Genomic DNA, 20,350 nt, shown 5'->3' with positions numbered 1-20,350 from the left:
TCGACAATATATGGATACAAAGATGTAGATACATAGTTGAGCAGCTCAGGAGAACTTAAATAGTGGGCAGTCGCGCTGATGGACAAGGGTACCTCAATATTAGGAGTGAAGCTCGCACAACTATATGTATGAAGGCACTCGTCAAAGAGTAACAAACAATCTTAGAAAATCTTGGTCATGCCACAAGCGTCTACCCTCTGCTACACCTGGCAGGTAACACCTGAGATTATGGAGTACCGGGTCTTTCGTAGCTCTATAGCTCTGTTTTCGATCAAAGTTAGGGAAACTGATCACGTATCTCTTCGGAGGTTAATCCTGTGCAGGACTGAGTGAGTCAAGCCACGGCTCTTCCGCGACACCAAGACCGAGCACATCGAAGGACTCTTATTTGTCCTTATCTCAGCAGTATCAAGTGATCCTGCTTTTCTCGCATACAGTCTCACAACTCAACTCCTGTTTGCCGAAAGTATCCCTGATGCAACGTATCTGATTGCATGTTGTTGTAGAATCTGTGGTTCCTAATGGAGGGGTGGATCAATACTGTCGCATAATCCTCACGAGCTCGGAACGTCCCTGATAGTGCTGTGTCCTACCCATTACTCTCCTTTCACCTTCGCTAACCTCCTGACCTCGAGAGCATAAGCGACCCAGCTCAAGCAAGCATGAGCGAAGAAGACCGGTCCCTGACCTGGAAATCCCAATATCTTTGCGTCGTACTTGGTGTTTAAAAATTCATCGTCTACGAATTTTGCGCCAGGGTATAATGCTCCGCTGAGTCCTGTAACCCAGTACAGCGTGCCCAGTATGGCCGCTGTGAACATGCTGTCCCTGGTCATTGCTTTCGTGTAGGGGAGTTTTGCGAGAACAGGTCGCCAAACGTAGTATAGCGTGCAGATTCCAAGCAGCAGACCCATGGACATCGTCTGGCCATTGTGGAAACGTGCGTGCGGCTGTTGAAAGTCAGCTCAAAGACTGTCCTGTCCAACTCGTAGATAGGGTATTGTGGACGCCAGTGCGTTTTAGAAGGAAGCGCTTACGGTGAATCGTGGATTGTGAATATGCGTCGGATTCCAGTCAGCGATATATGGCGACAAGCTGTTCGAAATCGAGAGAAAGGTTAGGAGAATTCTGCCGCTGGTGAGGTATGGAGTCGTGGCCATGTCGAGTAGAGCTGATGTCGAAGAGAACGGCTATATCGTGACGGGTCTTTATTCTCCGTTAGACTGCTACCTCTCTTACTCAGGATGTGCAAGGTTGTGAGCGACAGGCTATAAAGTATGGCAGATTTCGAGATCTTGTCGATGACGCGCGAAAGAACATGCGATGTACTGTAATTACGCATTCGGTCCTCCACTTTTCGTCACAATCCCAATCGTTCGTCTTCAACTACACCACCGCATTCATTTCTAGCATGTGCAACATCGAGAACGCCGACATGGTTCACAAACGTGTTTGACTTACAAGTCTTTTGGGAACTCGTGATAAGATGTCTCCGAGGGCGAAAGAGAAGGGTCTTCCAATCGACGACCAACAATTCTGAAAGCTTGATGTACAGAACATTTGCATACTAATCCATTAAGGAATAGGAACTACATAGGTGCCATCAGATCGTTCATGAGGGAGTGCTAGATTGATCAGACGCGTGCACGTCGCGTAGCATCACGTGTTTCGAGTTGTTAGAGGCTTGCATTGGAGCTATTCACGGAATAGAGCTTTGGAACGCCAGTCTTATCTTGATCTGTCTGTCTGCTCTCGGTGGCCAGCGCCTGCTGGAGCGTGACTTTCTCTATCGCCAGGAAAGTCACTGATAGCAGACTTGAACTCCGATTGGACCCGCTGTCGCGTTGGGTACTTTGTGCCAGGTACTCGGATGATCACAACAGCTTGCGCATAAATCTGCCGAGTCTACACCTCGCGAGTCCACTCTTAACAGCACATGTCTATCTTCTTGGTCTACTCAGGGTTTGACACGCTGCTCTACCAAGGCCTCAGTCGCGTCTCCAAGACACAGTAGTACATTGTGCAAGCAACGGCTCGAGCCAGATTCTCACTGCTTCAGATGGAAAGGAAGGCTACAATTCAGATACCGGGGCCAGACACTGCATTGTATATTTGTACCACTTAGCAGACTGGCATAACCTGCAATTGAAAAGGAGCGTATGTTCAGGGCTTATCTACGGATACAAAACTCCTCACTTCCGCTGACAAATGACATCGGACGCCTGACGAAGCCCACGTCGGCTCTGTATTAAGATGCCAAGGACCGAAGTGTATAGCTTCATAAGTACAATACCCTTGATCTCTTCCTATAGTTGGCTAACTTAGCTTCAAAATTTCAACACAGCCATAGCAATACTGACCCACCAACTCCAGCCATGTTCGAACCCCCCAAATCCTTCACCGGCAGCTGCCTCTGCAAATCCTTCCAATACACCCTCTCCCTAACCCCATCCCAACTCACCTCCCTCACTGCAATTCGCTGCAACTGCACCTTCTGCCAAAAACGCGGCTTCACCGGTCTCACAGTCCCATCCAACACCTTCACCTTACTCTCGCCAAGCTCCAAATCAGAACTAGGCACCTACAACGTCCCCACCAGCCCCAGCATCCACCGCTACTTTTGCAAAAGCTGTGGTTGTCAGGCGTTTCAGGAGGGCTTCTACGAGCATGAGGGACAGAAATTCGAGATCTTTTATGTCAGTTTGGGGACTGTGGACCAGCCTCAGGAGGGGCTGGAGTTGAATGATGTGAAGATTGTGTATGCTGGGATGAAGTCGCTTGAGAATGTGGGGGTGCTGAGGGATGTGCCGTGGGAGGGGGGATATCGTTGATTTTGTTGGTCTGTGACTGGAAGGGGAACGGTCTACAGGGGTTATTAGCTTGTTGATTGGGCTAGGTCGTCTGAAAGTGTTCAAGCTGGCGAAAGCAGTGGGAGACGAGGATGTAAATGCATCGCCGGCCTGCTCAGTAGCCACAACGGTACTATGTTAGCATTGCTTGAGCTCTATACATGGTTTTGAGGCGAGGTAATCCTACATCGTATCTATGAGCGGGTTGTGACTGCTCCTGGAATAAGACAAGATGAAGCTCAACTTGAAAATTGCACGTATGCAAGTGAATAAAATTACATCATCTCCATTATTCGTCTCCTTCTATCTCTGAGCACGTTTTTCGTAGGTAGCTCACGCTGTATATCGTACACGGCTGTTTTGTGTCACCATAACTCGGACCACCATCTTCATCTCCCTAGTGCTTAAGAGCATGTCGCTAGGCTGCATGTATTGCTTCTGAAAATTCTGCGTCTTCACTCAACATATAGCTTTCGACGATATCCTAGCATTCGCCCCTCACGGTACTCTCTCCTGTTCCGCTCCTTTCTCTTTGCATATTTTGCATATACTGCGGTAGTATTCCATAAGTACCATCCACAGTTGCAGCTCTTATCCTTGTTACTGTCCCCCTCCTAGCGGTTGCCTCTTTCCTGACTTCCACTCTTGATACGCCATTAGCAGCACTATTTGCCAGTCCATCACCATACAACCACCTCAGATCAGGATGTTTGCCCGTTTCCCAATATGTACCTGCTGGTAACTTTGCGCGCTCCTCAGCAGGGAACCGATTATTGTCAATCTGCTTGGTAAATACTCGCGCTTTCTGTATGCGTTCTTGTCGCGCCGCCTGCCATCCCCCAATCGAGCGAGCGAATGACTCTGGCGGAAGGTTAGCACGAGTGATGGTACTGATCATCATGGCTAGTGTGTATGCGTCTTCGATGGCTTGGCAGGCTCCTTGACCTCCTGTAGGTGGAATAGAATGAGCTGCGTCACCTACCAAGATGACTCGCCGATGAGGTAAAGATGTCCATGATTCAAGGTCAGGCAGTGATTGGAATGGCCAAAGGTATATGTCGGACTTGTTAATCTGCGATAATGCTTCCTGAACACGAGTCGGCCAGGCCTCAGTATCTTGCTTGAATAGGTCATAAAGCTTGTCCTTGTCATATGATAGGTGTACCCAGTCCTCTCGAGACTGTTGCGGGTACTCTCTCAAAGTACCCAGGGAGGCCTGAGATCCATCATGCGCTTGTGGCAGTATCAGCATGGTTTCTTGTTTCGATCGTCCATAGTACATTGTCGTTTGTGGCGGATGAGTAGGGTGATCAGAATCTGTGAATCGATGTTGTATCGTTGCTATAAGAGCCAATGTGCCGCTGTAAAGTGGTTGTACGTCTGGAGCAAATCCCTTACGCACTTCGGAATAAACACCATCAGCACCAATAAGGAAATCTGTCTCAATCTGCGTGCCATCCACAAGCTGGAAGGTCACACCATTGGCTGTCTCTGAGACAACATGCGAGTAACGAGTAGCATATCTGACCTCGATACCTCTCTCCTCAAGAGCCACACGAAGTACATCCAGGAAAGCTGCTCGAGTTATCCTCAATGCATCATAACCGTATCGACTGTGGCTGCCCATCTGCCAGGTATCTGTAATTGAGTCTGCTTCATCTCGAAACTTGACCGTACTGAAATTAAACCCACAGCTTCTTGATTTTGTGTACAGACCAAGACTATCGAGAATCCTGAGTGCGTTCGGAGCCAGCATCAGAGCACCAAGACCCCGAAATGGCGCTTCCCTGGATTCGTATATTGTGCATGGTATATTGCGAGACTGTAACGTCAGTGCGATGCTGAGTCCTGCAGTACCAGCTCCGATGATTGCGACATGCATCACGCAACGTCGAATTAAGCTTGTCAAGGTTGATGCTGTAACGAAGGGAAGTGGAAACGATGAGCTCCAGATGTCGTAAGGCGAAAGAATAGATGACAGAACAATTTCCAAAAACGAGAATAGATGAACGTTGCAGACGCAAGATAGGGTCAGTCAAAAGGTGGAAATAACAACTGCTTAGCCTTTCAATTCTGTAGATCTAGGTGATCGCAAGAGTCAGTTCTGTAGCAGCGAAACTGTAGGATAATTGTCCTTTAGGCCGAGGCAGGCCACGGAATATTACATCTCTCGAGGTTGATATTGTCATGATCAGGCAGGGGAATGGAGGAATATGCGACAGCTTGTAATGGAAAGCCAACCCAAAGAAGGCTTTTTCGAAACTTTCGTCTGTCAGTATCCCCTGTTTTGGATTCTGATGACTGGCAGTAAATGTACTTGGCATCGGGGGACAATTTCGACCCCGGATCTCTATTGACAAGGACAGCGATCAGTCGGCTCGTCATGTCACCTTGAAGACAACGAAGCCGCTCGGCGCATGGCATCTGTGTTACAAGTACCTGTGCACTTTCCACCACGACACTGCCCTATGCGCGTCCATAGGAAGAAGATCAACAATGTCATGATCGTTGATGCTTGACATTCGATAAATCGAAAGACGCGTCGGCGATATCTGCTCCGACGTGTCTAGATCGACGCACCATCGGGGGTTTCAATCGAAAACGCCGACATACTGGAAATGGCCTGGTGGATTGTGTGTTCATGCAGGGGTGAAACAGGAATCGTGTATTCATACTCCGCAAGGTTGAGCGTTCATGGTGGAGTGTAAGCCACAACGGTCTGCGGATCGTGGATGCATTGACGCTTATGTTTGACCTCCAGAAGGATGTACCGCAAGGTCAAAGACAGGAATGAAAGCTCGCAGAAATGGTCGACCGGGAAGTGTGGGAAGCAGCGAAATGGCAGGTGCAATCGTGTCTGGTACCCATTTCCAATTGTGCAAGAAGCACTCGAGTATTTGTACAAGTATGTATTATGAAAACATTCATCACCCGTGAACATCAACTCGTGTAAGTACGACAGCGTTTTCATACACCACATCTCCAGACGACTCCTCCTCCAGCTCTCATGCGTATGCTTTCGCGTCGCTGCATCACACCCAGTGTTCTGCCCAGCGCTACCTCACTGTAACCTCTACCCTCCACGAATTCTCTTCTCAATGTCGCAAGATTTGCGCTCCAGCCAATAGGCAGCCTCTTTCTGAGCTCTTCTTCAAGCTTCCCGATTTCTTGCATCAAATCTCTATTTCCACCTACAGCTCCAACGCCGCCTGTGGCACCATACGCAGAACGCTCATGTGTTACAGCGTCCATTGTAGAAGCAAGGAAAAGCCGTATTGCCTCATCGACATGAGTCTCATCAGCAATCGGGCTCAAAGTAAGTTTGGCTAGTGACTCTGCAATGCGGATGATAGCCTCTAGCTGACGAATCGTGATAGGGATGGAAGATTTCATGTTCTGACCTCGTTCGTGTCGTGCAGTCTGCCCTCGAATAGTGACGAAATGAGACGACAGTTTCTCCGTGGCATCCTTGGACAGTCGTGGTGCACATCTAGATTTGCAAAACGTGATGTATCGCTTCATCTTCTCTACAGAGACATCAGCTTGGACTGCCTCTTCTGCGTTAGGAGCGCCGTTGCCCATGTGAATTCCCATGACGTGTCTGGCGATGGTCTCATCCCGGTTCCTGTCGTGATCGTCACGAACAATAAAGATCATATCGAATCTGCTGAGAATAGTGGTCTGAAAATCGATGTTCTCCCCAGGAGACTTCAGATCGTCGTACCGGCCGAAAATAGGATTGGCAGCTGCAAGAACAGACGTTCGTGCATTGAGGATGGTTGTGATGCCAGCCTTAGCAATCGATATCGTCTGTTGCTCCATGGCTTCATGTATAGCTACTCTGTCTTCGTCTCGCATCTTATCAAACTCATCAATACAGACGACGCCGCCGTCTGCCAGGACCATAGCACCACCTTCCAGGTAAAACTCACGACTTTGAACGTCACGCTGTACTGATGCCGTAAGACCAGCTGCAGAAGACCCTTTGCCTGATGTGTATATAGCTATCGGCGCGACCTTTTCCACGAATTTCAGAAGTTGAGATTTTGCTGTTCCGGGGTCACCAAGAAGTAGAACATTGATATCGCCTCTTAGTTTCATGCCGTCAGGTAGGATCTTCTTGCTTCCGCCCATGAGCAAACAAGCAATAGCTTTCTTGATATCTGCGTTTCCATAAATACTTGGCGCAATTGACCGTGCAAATTTCTCGTAAAGGTCTGGCATGCGGCTCATCTCCTCAAACTCCTGGATCTCCTCCTCTGTAAAGTGTGTTGAAGCATTTGCCGTATGGTCGACATCTGTGGTAATGCCTACCGTGCGCAAGTATGGAGTTCTGATGGCGACTGCGCTGGCTTTGTTGCCTTTGTTTTGTTGATAAACACTGTATACCCCCATGACCGTACAGCGACTGCCCGGCACGACACGATTGGCGAGATATCTGTCAGCCGAGACCAATATATGGCGTGGCAGCTCTCCGACTGGCACCTGATCGGGCGCCTCTTGTAACTTTATTATTTGCTGATCTTGAAACTCTGAGTCTTCGTGGACGACGAAGTATGGATCCATGGGACACTTGTCACCTTCATCTTGACCAGGGACTTTCCTGCGCCCACAGGTACGAGGAAGAGATATGCCTTGAAAGCCACCTTCTACAGCAATCTTGTCGGTATGCTGACAATTCCTGCACTGAATTGCTAGGGCAGTAGCTTTGGACGATAGTGTAGATGCACCAATCACAATACCAGGTATGCGTACCAGCGCACTGACATTGTCTGCGGTAAGGTCCCGTATTGAGATGTGATCGACTGAAGAATGGAGCATGAGCTGATGTTGTGGTAATTTTATATCTGGCTGCTGAGGGTATACAATGCGTTGCGAGCATTGTCGGATGGCTGTTTCGAATAAAGGAATGGTTCCAGTTGGATCGGAGGTCAATTTGTGTGCTAATTCCTCACTGTAAGAAATTAGATGAGAGATATCGACATCGCAGTAGTATCTGGAAATTGGTATGTTCTCTCTGATCTGGTCACGGTAGAGGTATACGCCGTCTATCTGAAAAGAGAGGAGAAACTCTTTTAGGCGAGCGATGACCTCTGTACGAGGCTCACCGAAGCCATCGTTGAGGGGGGCGAGCACGCTTAACGAGTATGTCGATCTTGTATCCATTCTGTGTTGTGTCGAATCTTGGGAAGTACTAACAACGGACGTGGACCGAGGGGAGATGGATCGAGAAAGACGCGTCGCAGGAGAAGAAAGCGCGACCGCGTTTCAATCTAAATTTGTGCCTTAAGGCATCAGTTGACCAAATGGAAAGAAGCAATGCTATTGACCTGGCTGAGCAATCATGTTGACAGCTCAGTTGATGAACGTTGCTGCGATGTCAGCGGCATTTAAGATACCCTCCGAGCCAACATTATGAATTCTCCCTCCGTTCGACCATCTCAGAACACTCCGAACACGACTGGCTCAACTTCACGATCGTCCTACCCATTCCCACTACAAGATGCCTCTCTACAGCGTGGCACGCTTCGTAGAGGATCAACGGCAAGCTCGGTGACAAGCACGGTACCCTCGATAGCAGAATCTCAGCCAAATGCTATTTCATCCCTATTGCAGCCGCCCATATTTCGTACAGGCTTGCGACCAGCAGATGCCGGCTTCAAGCCACCAACATCGAGGGATATTCCTCCCGTCACCTTGACCAATATCCCACATGTCGAATCTAAAGTGTTCCAGTCTTATTTGTCACAAGTTGGCTCACTTTACGAAGCCTTTCAGAGAGCCAAGAATGACATTGATGGGGATAACACGGCTCTGTTTCATCGTGATAAGAAAGAGAAGGTAGAGGACTGGGAAACAGTATTGAGCCAGAAGCTGCAACGACCTGCTCACTCGAGAACTGGCTCTATCGCCTCTTTATCTTCACCTACAGAACCACCCTCACAACCCCGCCGGCGACCGAGTCATCAGAAACGCCATGCTCCTACGCCTCTATCCACTGTGCCCGCCGTCTATGGAGAGGAGGACTTTCACCTGGAAAATCCTCGTACATTTGACATTGTATCTGAGCACAGTGAGATTGTCAGAGATCCAAACGCAGCTCCTTCTGGTCGGAAATCCTTGGCTACAAATGCTATTCTGCAAGAAAAGCTTTCCTGGTATATGGACACAGTTGAAGTACACTTGATATCCTCCATATCCACCGCCTCGCAATCGTTCTTCTCTGCTCTAGGATCCCTCAAAGAGTTACATGACGAAGCGGAAGAGTCCGTCGCTCGTATACAAAGCTTGAGACGAGATCTTGCCAAGCTCGACAAAGATCTGGCATCTGATGGTCTGAAAGTCGTCAAATTGAAACAACGTCGAGACAATGTCCGTCGCTTGGCCGAAGCAATGTTTCAGCTCGAGGACATTGTATGTGCTGTAGACGATTGTGAGCAAATGGTTGAGAGTGGTGAATTCGATGATGCCCTTGACGATCTCGATGATATAGAACGTCTCATGGCTGGCAATGAGCCAAAAAGGCCTTCGCGCAACGGTAGGCAAAATACCTACAAAGCCATCGATCTGCGGCGGATGCATGCACTTCAAGGAGCCTCTGACGACCTCAACCGCTTACGCTCTCGTGCCGGTCGCGGCTATGAAACTCGCTTCCACAATTGTCTACTGAATGATATGAGGCGACATGTAAAAGAGACTGATGCTAATGCCACACTGCAGCGATGGGGCGTTTCCTTCAATCGGCCCAAAGCTGGTCAGCGTCGTGCACCTTCCACCTTCCCTTCTTACATGAACATGTCTGCCGATTTCCGCTCAGAGCTTGAGCACGCAATACAGGGCTTAGCTCGAGCTAGATGTACTACCACCGCCGTCACTTCTTTTCGTGCAGCAGTTCTGAAAGAGATGAAAGCCATGATACGCCGTCAACTACCAAGTTCGAACGACGACGATAACGTTTCCACAATTTCAGCCTCTACTCATGGCGGTCGTGGACGCACTCAGCAGGAGAAATCGTCCATACTAGCCCGCAACATACGGGCCATGGATGCTACAGATTGGTATTCTATGCTAGTTTCGGTGTATACTAATGTCAGTGAATGCCTGCGAAGGTTGAGCGTTCAGGTCAAAATACTGCTGGACGTTACAAGTACGATGGATCAAGCACGGCCAGACGTGTCGAAATTGTCGTTACCTACAGATGCATCAGGACACATGCGGACACCTTCTACTGGTAGACATCGCGCAAGTTCGATACAGGCAGAAATGCAACAGGCTCTGGACCTTTCAAGTCTACTTGGAGAAGCGGTGGATGCCGTTCAGAGTCAGGTTACTAAAGTAATTAAGGTTCGGTCACAACAGAATAGCGAGATGTTGTTGGAGGAGTTCGTTCGATTCGTCACCCTAAATCGGCTATTTGCGGATGAATGTGAAGCAATCTCAGGTATGAGTGGTCAGGGGCTGAAATCAGTGGTTGATTCTCAGATCAGAGATTATGTTTCTCAGTTTGCGAACTCCAAATTACAGAATCTGGTAGAGATCATGGATAGTGACAAGTGGGAAGCTAAAGACTTCGGAGATCAGCAGAACCTTCTGTTGCAGCGCGTTATGGACGGGAGCACGAGTGATGCTCAGAGCTGGCTTCAGAACGCACAGATCTGGCTGCCTCTACCAAGCGATACTCTGCACGAAAACGGCACTGTACAGGATAACGACGCTGAAGTTAAGGAGAAGGTGCGACTGGCGACTATCGATGAGCAGAAGTACATCTTGCCCGCTTCTCCTATTGCGATGCTAGGCACAATCGAATCTCTTCAAAGTCTGACAGTAGGCATCCCAGGTATGGGGCAAGAGTTAGCCACGAGTCTTCTTGATTGCCTGCGACAATTCAATAGTCGGACTTCACAATTAATCCTGGGAGCAGGGGCCACGCGGACTGCAGGACTCAAGAACATCACCACCAAACATCTAGCGTTGTCTTCACAGGGCTTGAGCTTCATAATCGCGTTAATGCCTTATGTTCGCGAATTCTACAGGAGATACCTGCCACCTAATACTGCTAGTTCAACAATGGGTGAATTTGACAAGGTGAAGCGTTCATTCCAAGAACACCAGAACAGTATACACGAGAAGCTAATCGATATCATGTCCAACCGAGCGTCAATGCATGTTAAGAGCCTGAAAGCAATCAATTGGACCGAAGCAGCACAGAACGACTTGGATGGCGTCTCCAAATACATGGAGACCTTAACGAAAGAGACGGCGACCCTGCAGAAAGTGCTCGTGAAACACTTACCGGAGGGTGTGGTAACGGGCATCATGATCCCGGTGTTCGACAGCTACAAACAGCAACTCGAAAAGGCCTTTTCTGACATACAAGTACAAAGCGAGGCTGAGAAAAAGAGAATTTTAAATGACGTTGCGCATTTCAGCTCCAGAATGGGTAAGCTGGAAGGTAGTGGGGATCTAGGTCAGAAAGTGTTAGATGTTGTACGGAATAAAGCGATAGCTGTTCCGTCTGCAAATGGTGGTGGATCGTCAAAATTAGAGACTGAGCCTCAGAGGGTGTCAACCGAGTTGGCGCCGAAAGCTCCTGAGGACAAATGATATATCATCTTTGCAATACCAAAACCTTTCATTCTGGGAGCAGTACTTTTACTTGTCGTTGCTCTTCTAGTCATCTTGTTATAACCTGTAACCAACCAACCGACCGATTCACACTATTGATCTCTAACGAGATCGTGCTTCGTTTACAGTTACCGTGCATGAACTCAATGCAGTGTAATCACTCCTATCTCCTTGCATTCCGCAACCGTCTCGATTCTACTTCCGCAGCCCTTTCATATCTTTCGTGCTCGAGAGAACCGAACTGATGAGAGTCAGAAGTGAGCCCGCTAATGAAGACTTACTGCCTTTTTCTGGCTTTTGTGGTTCGTGATTGGAAGCTGATACAATTGAGTTGTTTCGCTGCTGCGGTCGTTGCGCACTGGTGGGTTGGAATTCGGGGTTCTGTTTGTGTCGAATATTGCTCTGAGGAGGTCGTTGTGAGATATTGAAAGGGACGGGGGCTGGTACAGAAGTAGAAGAAAGAGGTTTCGCGGTCTGAAGTTGAGGCGTGGATTTACTCGCGCGTAGGCTTATTCCTGGACCTGCGTTTGTTGGTGGTGGTCGCAGTTGCGAGAGAGCTGCGGGTGTGGAAAGTGTGGTGTTGGCTATACCTGGGCGTGTCGTAGGCACTGGTCGAGCAGTATTGTTTGCCGCCGTGTTTTGGGATGTCGTGGCTGGAGCTGGCGTTGAAGCAGGTCGAATGCCAGTTGCTGGCTGCCACTGCGGCTGTTGAGCTCGAGTATTGGCTGCTGGCGGACGAGTAGGTATGATTCGTGGATGCGGTGGAGGCCCATAGTAATTGATGTTGGTCACGTTGCCGTAGAAGCCATTCTGATCGCCTTGTTGGCAGGAGCCGAAGTCTGCAACACTCGTGGTGCCGTAGCACCTCGTGAATGGAGGTGGACGAGTTGTAAATGCTACGAACTTTGAGTCAGTTTCTTTGGCCGGATGTATATACCCCGGAATCTTCACTCACCCATTGTAAGCTGGTGGAAACCGTGCTTCTTGTGCTGTCGTCGATATAAACAGAGCTCAGCTCGTGCAAGCGGTGAAGCTGTTTACACTATTTGACTGAGATTGCTTCTGTTGTGTCCAAAAATAGTAATCTCGTCTGTTGCTGTCCAGGTACGACCTCCATGTTCATGTCGCATCGTGAAACACCTCTCGAGCATAGCGGCACTACAGGCGCGTTCGTTGCGAGAATGGTCAGCCAAAAGGACGCCTGCCACTGATAGGACGTAATGCAGGTATATCTCTGAGAATCATAGGCCCAGCCATGAAGCTGTCTCTAGAACATAATGCAAAGATCAGTCTAACTGGGTATACCGATTAGCACCTTGTTAGTCTTTTGAGCTCCAGCGATATAGCTAGAGAGACGATCAAAGATGCAGGAATATTGCAGGTCGTAGAGGAGCCATCAGATCAGCCGGAAACGTGCATTGTATCAAGCTATACATAACTTGCTGTCATGTTTCAAAGCGGAATTTCTCTCGCCAGAGTAAGACCATATTGACAAGACCAGGTGACAACAGCGAGTCAGAGCGAGATAGCCGTGAGATGACTTCCCTACAACAGTGGTAGCATAGCACGATGAACACGCGCATATGAGGTTGACAAAGATGTATTTCCCACAATCTTGGTTGCCAGCCTGCAGATTTTACTCTTTCAATTGTGTTGCAGTGAGCAGGAATGGCCGGATTCGAGGGCTGATCTTCCAGGTACTGAAGCTGGTCGCTCTCGGGTCTTCAGGGCTGGATATGCCTATCTTTAGGCGCTGGAAGACGCTTGAAACAGATACAAGCACGTAGCGCCGACCATTTTGAGCTGATCCTCCATGCACTCGCAATTTGAGGAATAGTGAGTGGAATTCAGGTTTCAAAGTAGCTCCATGTATTGCTGTGACTCGAGTTTTCAAAAGCACGTTATCTACCTACGTATCTATGTAGCTAGTAAACAGCAGCGCTGATCTGACCATGCATACTGTCCACACCTGCTGTATTTCGAGACAATGCCTGATCATCCTTGACCTTCCCTGTTGCTGCGACAGTAGCTTTGCACGTCTCCCAGCCTTCGCAATCTGAACCTTTGGCCTTGTACGGGACCATTCCATCAGCGTTGGTTGGCCAGAAGAACGAAGCCTGAATGTTGTGACGATGTTTTTCGTCTGCAGGATGCTCTGGTGAAGCGACGTTGTGCTGCCCTCTCAGTGTGAGGATATTCGCCTTGCCAACTGTGTGTTCGACCGCACCATCGATGTCAATATCGGGTAGAAGAGTAAGAGCAACCACGTCTTGAAGCTCCAGCTGCTTAACAAGGACGACGTAGGCTCGAATGAAACCTGAACTGTGGAGTTGAGCTGGAGTAATCGCCTTTGTGAAGGTAGATGTGTTTGGGACAAAGGCAAACTCATACGGCATCAATCCGATGCTGCCATCTGTCTCCACGACCATCCATGATGTAGGATGGATCACACCATTGTTGTACTTGATATAGCCGGCCACGTCAAGTTGATGTTTGGTCGGATCGATGTCGGTGTGCATGTCCAGGTCGAGAAGAGCCCAAGGAGTGGCGACATTGTCCAATTCGACAAGTAATTGCTTGCAGTCAATATCCAGCTCCAGTGGGAAATGACGGTGGAGGAGCGAGAAGCCAAACTCGTCGTTCTTCTTGTACTTGATGAGCAGTTCTCTCAACTTAGCCAGTAGCTCATGGGCTTCATTGGCCTTCTCGAATGCCGAATGGCTCTCCTCCAGGGATTTGATCTTGTTGACCTGGCGAGGAGAATAGCTGAGTGGGATCATATTGTATTTGAATTCTTCCATCTTGGTAGTAGTTAGTGTTATCAGATAAGCTGTGCGTATCTAACTTTCGAGGTTGTACTTGAAGGGTGTCTGGAAGTTGAGACGATAGCTTTTCTGAGACCAGAACCTTCTTCATATAGTAGTCCAGGTAGTGGTGTCATACGTGTGGTTTGTGAAGCAATGCCATGTCCGCAAACGCCTCAACCTGCGTGGCTGCAATGTTTGCACATTTAGTACAGTCAGTCAAGCTACAGCGTGGCTAGCTGTGAAACGAAGGTCATACATCAACAATGTCCTTGAGTGTTTGCAACCTGTGTTCTTTGCAGTCACAGCGGAAAGCGGCGCGAGGACTGATCTTGAAATTGCGTGGCATCCGTTGTTCAATCACTGAGTGGCCTGCGTCATCCAAGCTTCCTAAGCTCATTGTGTTACCTGATCGAACTGTGGTTGCTGAGCGTCACTAGCTTGAGTCATCTCTAGGCTAGGATCGATATCATCTGTAAAAGGTCGCTGATTACCGTAAAACACATCGTCTTCCTCCTCGAGTTTAATCTCTGGTCCCAGCCCAAGCTCGAAGTCGTCCTCAACTTCAAGATCGAAGCCATTAACTTCAATACTTGGTAGAACCTCCTGTCCGTCCTCCACTTCCATGTCTTCCACGTAAGTGATCCCATCTATTATTTGAGCGTCCACGTCGATTGCCTCTTCTGCATTGCTGGCGTCTGGTACGTGGCTAGCATTGTCTTGTGTTGATTGTGTGCTTGTTCCTTTTTGTTTCTTCGCTTTGGAGGCCTTAGTAGCAATAGGCTTCTTTTTACGTAGTACGCCCAAAGCAGCATAACTTATTACCGGCTTTGTACCTGGTTCACTACGTGCAAAGGACCGATACAACGCCGCCCAGTCGAGTTGCTGCTTGGTTGCCTCATCTCCTAAGTATACAGACAGGGATTCATGGCGGATTGAATCATGATCCTCGACCCCCGTGTGCGTCTCTGCCAGGCCTTGGGTTGTCGGAGCAGTAGCTTGTGATGATGTGGTGGTACTTCCGTAGGACAAGAGGGACTGTGGATCATATTCGGAGAAGCCAACCTTTTCAGGCAACTTCACAAAGCCCTCAAATAAAACAGGATCCAGTGGGCTGCCTTCCCTCATTGCATCTACCTTTGCTTTCAGCATTACTCTGATCTTGGCGTTGGTACCGTTTAGATACCAGCCAAAATATCTGTTCTCGCATTGCTTACGTACATGTATATCTGGAACGTCTCGAAGGGATGCAATTTGTGGATCAGTAATATCGCACAACTGCCAGACTTTTCCATCAGGCTCGATAGGCGACACGCCATCGAAAATGTGGGATCTGTTGTTGTCTGACCTGGCCCAATAGCGAGCATAGATGGTCTGATACTCTTGTTTTCTTCTCTCCCGTAGTACATCAACCATGTCTTGCGTCGTCTCTTGAACTACTGGAGGCTCATCAGTCTGTGCGGTAGAGGTAACAGTGGTCTGTTTTTCTGCCTTCTTCGTTGGGTCGATTGGGGCGAGACCTTTTGATACACCATATTTGGGGATTAATTGTAACATGATGGTCTGATGAAAGCGGTATTTAGGGTCTGTTCGAGGATCGACTCCCAGTTTAATGTACGTATCTCGCCAAGGACCTGAACGTACTGCGTAAGCAACATAAGCAACACAATAACGTACGACATTGAAGGACGACAGTTCGGAATCGAGAGAATTTAGCAACGCTCGTCTCGTCCAGATAGGACGCTGCTGGAAAAGAGTTTCCAGGGCTGCCACAGTGGCTTGAAAGGTCTTTGATTGTCCTTCGATTGGTGGGATACCCGGCATTGTTGTTGTGGGGTATTCCGGGGTGTCCCATTGCACTTGATAGCTGTATATCTTGGGAGCGGACTGGGTGTTTTTGACGACAGTTTTGCCAGTAAGTGGGTCGTTTGTGACTGTCACACTAGGATTCTGACGATATGTATAGTTGTGAGGAACCAAGGCGTTTGACCAAACAGCAGGCGGCAAGGTGGTTGTATCTTGTAAACCATATGTTCGTGGCAGTCGAAAAGACTTGATCTGAGGATAATTCTGGGAGAGAACCTTTGATTTCAAATCTTGGACAATTTTAATCTGCGAGGTTGAGAAGACGAAGTCAGGCATACTTCGCCAGATGTGCATGGAAGAGATGTTGGACACGGCGGTAACATTATACGAGGCAGGGTTGTCGTGCATCGCATGGACCAGGTAGGAAGCATCCTTCTTGGGTGGTTGAGCAGTAACATCTTCTGTCCATGGATCATTACTCCCACGCTTTCGCTTTCGGCCTGTTCGCATAGGTACTGTTATCTTTAACAATACATTGTTTGCTTCCTTCCTGTTCGCAAGGATAGTTCGCGCAGCAGGGTCCTGGGGGTTGAAAGAGAGAGCAAATGTTCGAACAGACTTCTCTTCGAGTGCTTGAGTTATGGCAGGCGCACCACCTATCATGTCAATAGCTTTTTCGACATTTTTGACGATACATGGATGCTCGACTGAGATAGCATGGGACACTGGGACTGTTAGCTGGGGAGCAGTAGTGGCCTCTGTGTCGAAGGTCGAAGCCATCTCAACGAAGCGTTGCTATTGCAAGCGGGCCTTGAGTGACGTCTCGACTTAGCTGTGGCAGTGCGGCAGATAATAGCAGGACGACAGAACAGAGAAAATCCCAGCTAAAAAGTCCAGTGAAAGGCCATAGTCAGAGTAAGAAAATTGCGGAGAGTAGTAGATTTAAAAATAGAGTACTTCTGGACTTTCTGTATTAGTAGTGTAATCTTCTCTTGTCGCTAATGAATCTGGATCTAAAACTCTGGTGACTTTGTGGACGCGAAGGTCATCGACCTCTACCCAACATATCTCTGGCACAATGCATGGTCTTGTGCTGGACAAGGCCCATTAGAAGTGAAGACGCAGACGGAGGCGGAGCAAGCATTATAGTGGCTGAACGGAGGATTGTCATTGACCCATAGGGTGTGCCAAGGCCCATGACGCCCCGCTGCATGGTCCACTGGCAGTTTGGACTTGAGCCAGTGCAACGAGGTGATAATCAAACACCCCGAGACTTGAGATACTCCGTATGAATTACTTTGCAACGATCTTCCTCTGCCTGTCGATTGCGCTCAACTAGCTGAATAATATATAGAGGATCGACTCGTGGAGTGATAGCTTAACCGCAAACGCCAACCGCTACCACGCCTGCGCATACAGCCTTTCCACCCCCCAGAACTGCAGGTTCAAAGCTCCGATCCACATCACTCACATCGTGTACAGCCATCTACCTCGATTGGCACCGTTGACTTCACATACAAGCAGAGAACTCAATGAGCCGATGAACCAACTGGGTGCCTGAGGATCCTTCCTACCGTGCTCGATGGTCTCCTGACGAACTGATAGCCGGAAGTTACAACCCGCGATTGAAGGTAGCAGGAAACGGTGACTACCAATTGGCGGTAAATTGTCGTCTACAGCAGTTACGGAGCCGGTCTTCACTGCTACAATAGTTTTGCGGTTTCCACGTGTGCGGTCAGAGAGTCGATTGTCGTAACATGAAGGGCTTTCGGGCGAGAGTGGTGAGTTACAATTCAATCCAAACTTGCGATGCATATTGATTGATGCCTAGCATGAGCAGCTCTCGAGGGCCAAAGATTCGAGCAAATCTTCCAAAAAGAAGGACTCTTCCTCTTCAGGCACTGCTTCACCCTTATCCTCCTCGACTGCGCTCGGCGACGCCCGCTCTCCAGCAGGTTCAAATGCCCCCACCCCCAGTTCATCATCAACAAACGTGAGCGACGTAAGAGGAAGAGGAAACACAGACAATATGGGACCTGGTCACCACTCTGGTCAGGCTCAGCAAGGTGGACAGCCTATTGGCCAGCAAAATGCTCCTCAGTCTTCTACACCTGGTCGACTCAACCACATCGCTCCTTCCGTCGTCATAAGTCCTAGCGCTCCTCATGTGCCTCCTGCAGGTGCCACCGAGACCATGCCTGGTGATCTCGCGCCTCCTAAAGCAGGACAGAAATCCTTGTTGTTCGACAGACTGCAATCGACCCCGAAAGATGTGCCAGAAGGCATCAAGACTCCCAGACGACAGCATTCGTCGCGCTTCGATATATCCGATCAAAAGACCAGAGAACTCGAGAAATTGCCTGGCTTCCATGAAGTACCACCGAATCGAAGGCAGGAGCTGTTCATGCAGAAGATCGATCAGTGCAATGTCATATTTGACTTTAATGATCAGACAGCAGACATGAAGTCAAAGGAAATCAAGAGGCTAGCGCTACACGAACTGCTGGACTATGTGGCCAACAACAGGTCGGTCATTACAGAGCCTATGTATCCACGCGTCGTCGACATGTTCTCCAAGAACCTCTTTCGTCCAGTTCCACCTCCGGTTAATCCTCAAGGAGAAGCATTCGACCCGGAAGAGGACGAACCAGTTCTTGAAGTAGCTTGGCCACACATTCAAGTTGTGTACGAGTTCTTCCTGCGCTTCATAGAGAGCCAGGATTTCAACACCAACATTGCAAAGGCACACATCGACCACCAATTCGTCCTCCAGTTGCTCGAATTGTTCGACTCAGAAGACCCCCGAGAGCGTGATTTTCTCAAGACAACACTTCACAGGATATATGGCAAGTTTCTCAATCTGCGAAGCTACATTCGGCGATCGATAAACAATGTCTTTTTCCAATTCATATACGAAACGGAACGATTTAATGGCATCGCCGAACTCCTCGAGATCTTGGGCTCCATTATCAACGGATTTGCTCTACCGCTCAAGGAGGAGCACAAACTCTTTCTGACCAGGGTCTTGATACCCATGCACAAGGTCAAGAGCCTCAGCATGTATCACCCCCAACTAGCCTATTGCATAGTGCAATTTCTGGAAAAGGACTCGGCGTTGACTGAAGAAGTCGTGCTTGGACTGCTGCGGTATTGGCCCAAAGTCAATAGCACGAAAGAAGTTATGTTCCTTAACGAGGTAGAAGACATCTTCGAGGTTATGGACCCGGCGGAGTTTGCCAAAGTTCAGGAGCCACTCTTCAACCAATTGGCCAAGTCGGTTGCCAGTCCTCATTTCCAGGTATGCTTGCATTCACCCATGTCGATCCCCTACTAACTTGGCGCAGGTCGCGGAACGTGCCCTATACTTCTGGAACAACGAGTATTTCTGTAACCTCGTCAGCGATAATGTAGAAACCATCTTGCCCATCATGTTCGCACCGCTCTACGAGAACTCCAAGGGGCATTGGAACCGGTATGTGGCTCTCAAACACTAAATCTTCTCCACTAACGAGTATCAGCACAATCCATGGCATGGTATACAATGCCATGAAATTGTTCATGGAGATAAATCCTCAACTGTTCGACGATTGCTCCCACGACTATAGCGAACATCAGAACAACGCAGACAAGCGTGAACAAGCAAGGAATGAGAAATGGGCCAGGTTACAAGTACAGGCCGAAAAAATGAAACAAGGCGTGCGGCCTACCACGCGCGAAATAGTGAACTCGATGAATGAGCAACGCTTAGAGGATTTGAAGTTGCACGACGAATCGGCAGCAGCGCAGACAGGGGCAACAGGTGACCAGAGCATCTACGCTTGACACACAATACACGTTTAATTGCTTAGTAGATATTTTGAGGCACGGCACTGCCAAGACTTGCAAGGAGATCGAGCCACGTTTGTACACCTTACAAAAGCGAAAAGGTAGACTACAATTTGTGCGTTCCTTGCTTTCGGTTCTTTGGTGTCGAGTCGAAGTATAGCAAATCACGGCCTACAAGTAGGCTCTGTCACAGAGATTTTCAGCATGGCGCATCTACCCTATAAATCTCGTGTATAGAGGAAAACGGATGTTTTTATGGCCGACCTGCCTCAGATGGGATAGGTATAGGGTTCATCATCTGTTGTTGGAAGGAGCGGGTTTTTGATTCTAGCCGTATACCTACAAGTACAGTACATCCTGTTCAACCCGTGCACTTTTGTGCTTAGCATCAATCGAGCATACTGATGCTCATGCTTGACAAGATTTACAAAGTCTGACCTT

At 48.7% G+C, this 20,350-nt stretch overlaps 6 protein-coding genes across 6 annotated transcripts; 2 read left to right on the top strand and 4 right to left on the bottom strand.

Moving 5' to 3' along the window:
* Window positions 1-596: 596 nt before the first annotated feature.
* On the bottom strand, window positions 597-1,160 carry LTR64_004692 (uncharacterized protein; the record flags this gene model as incomplete). The annotated part of the gene is made up of 2 exons (XM_064899037.1): window positions 597-950; window positions 1,038-1,160. 2 exons carry the CDS (start codon window positions 1,158-1,160, stop codon window positions 597-599), a joined length of 477 nt encoding a protein of 158 aa, XP_064754994.1.
* Window positions 1,161-5,816: 4,656 nt separating this feature from the next.
* MCM5 (minichromosome maintenance protein 5) lies at window positions 5,817-7,966 on the bottom strand (the record flags this gene model as incomplete). The annotated part of the gene is made up of 2 exons (XM_064899036.1): window positions 5,817-7,901; window positions 7,958-7,966. The coding sequence occupies 2 exons, from the start codon at window positions 7,964-7,966 to the stop codon at window positions 5,817-5,819; spliced, it is 2,094 nt and encodes a 697-aa protein (XP_064754993.1).
* Window positions 7,967-8,264: 298 nt separating this feature from the next.
* Window positions 8,265-11,453, top strand: LTR64_004690 (uncharacterized protein; the record flags this gene model as incomplete). Its single annotated transcript, XM_064899035.1, has 1 exon — window positions 8,265-11,453. One exon carries the CDS (start codon window positions 8,265-8,267, stop codon window positions 11,451-11,453), a length of 3,189 nt encoding a protein of 1,062 aa, XP_064754992.1.
* A 1,946-nt stretch (window positions 11,454-13,399) lies between these two features.
* On the bottom strand, window positions 13,400-14,275 carry LTR64_004689 (uncharacterized protein; the record flags this gene model as incomplete). Its single annotated transcript, XM_064899034.1, has 1 exon — window positions 13,400-14,275. The coding sequence occupies one exon, from the start codon at window positions 14,273-14,275 to the stop codon at window positions 13,400-13,402; it is 876 nt and encodes a 291-aa protein (XP_064754991.1).
* A 399-nt stretch (window positions 14,276-14,674) lies between these two features.
* TFC1 (tau 95 subunit of transcription factor TFIIIC) lies at window positions 14,675-16,864 on the bottom strand (the record flags this gene model as incomplete). Its single annotated transcript, XM_064899033.1, has 2 exons — window positions 14,675-15,841; window positions 15,956-16,864. 2 exons carry the CDS (start codon window positions 16,862-16,864, stop codon window positions 14,675-14,677), a joined length of 2,076 nt encoding a protein of 691 aa, XP_064754990.1.
* A 1,249-nt stretch (window positions 16,865-18,113) lies between these two features.
* On the top strand, window positions 18,114-19,906 carry RTS1 (serine/threonine-protein phosphatase 2A 56 kDa regulatory subunit delta isoform; the record flags this gene model as incomplete). Its single annotated transcript, XM_064899032.1, has 3 exons — window positions 18,114-19,382; window positions 19,429-19,556; window positions 19,603-19,906. 3 exons carry the CDS (start codon window positions 18,114-18,116, stop codon window positions 19,904-19,906), a joined length of 1,701 nt encoding a protein of 566 aa, XP_064754989.1.
* Between the last annotated feature and the right edge of the window lie 444 nt (window positions 19,907-20,350).

Source organism: Lithohypha guttulata, assembly GCF_036872675.1.
Source record: "Lithohypha guttulata strain CCFEE 5908 chromosome Unknown scaffold_3, whole genome shotgun sequence".
Classification (NCBI taxonomy): domain Eukaryota; kingdom Fungi; phylum Ascomycota; class Eurotiomycetes; order Chaetothyriales; family Trichomeriaceae; genus Lithohypha; species Lithohypha guttulata.
The sequence above is the reverse complement of the archived record's forward strand: the minus strand, read 5'-3'. Positions and strand labels throughout refer to the sequence as shown.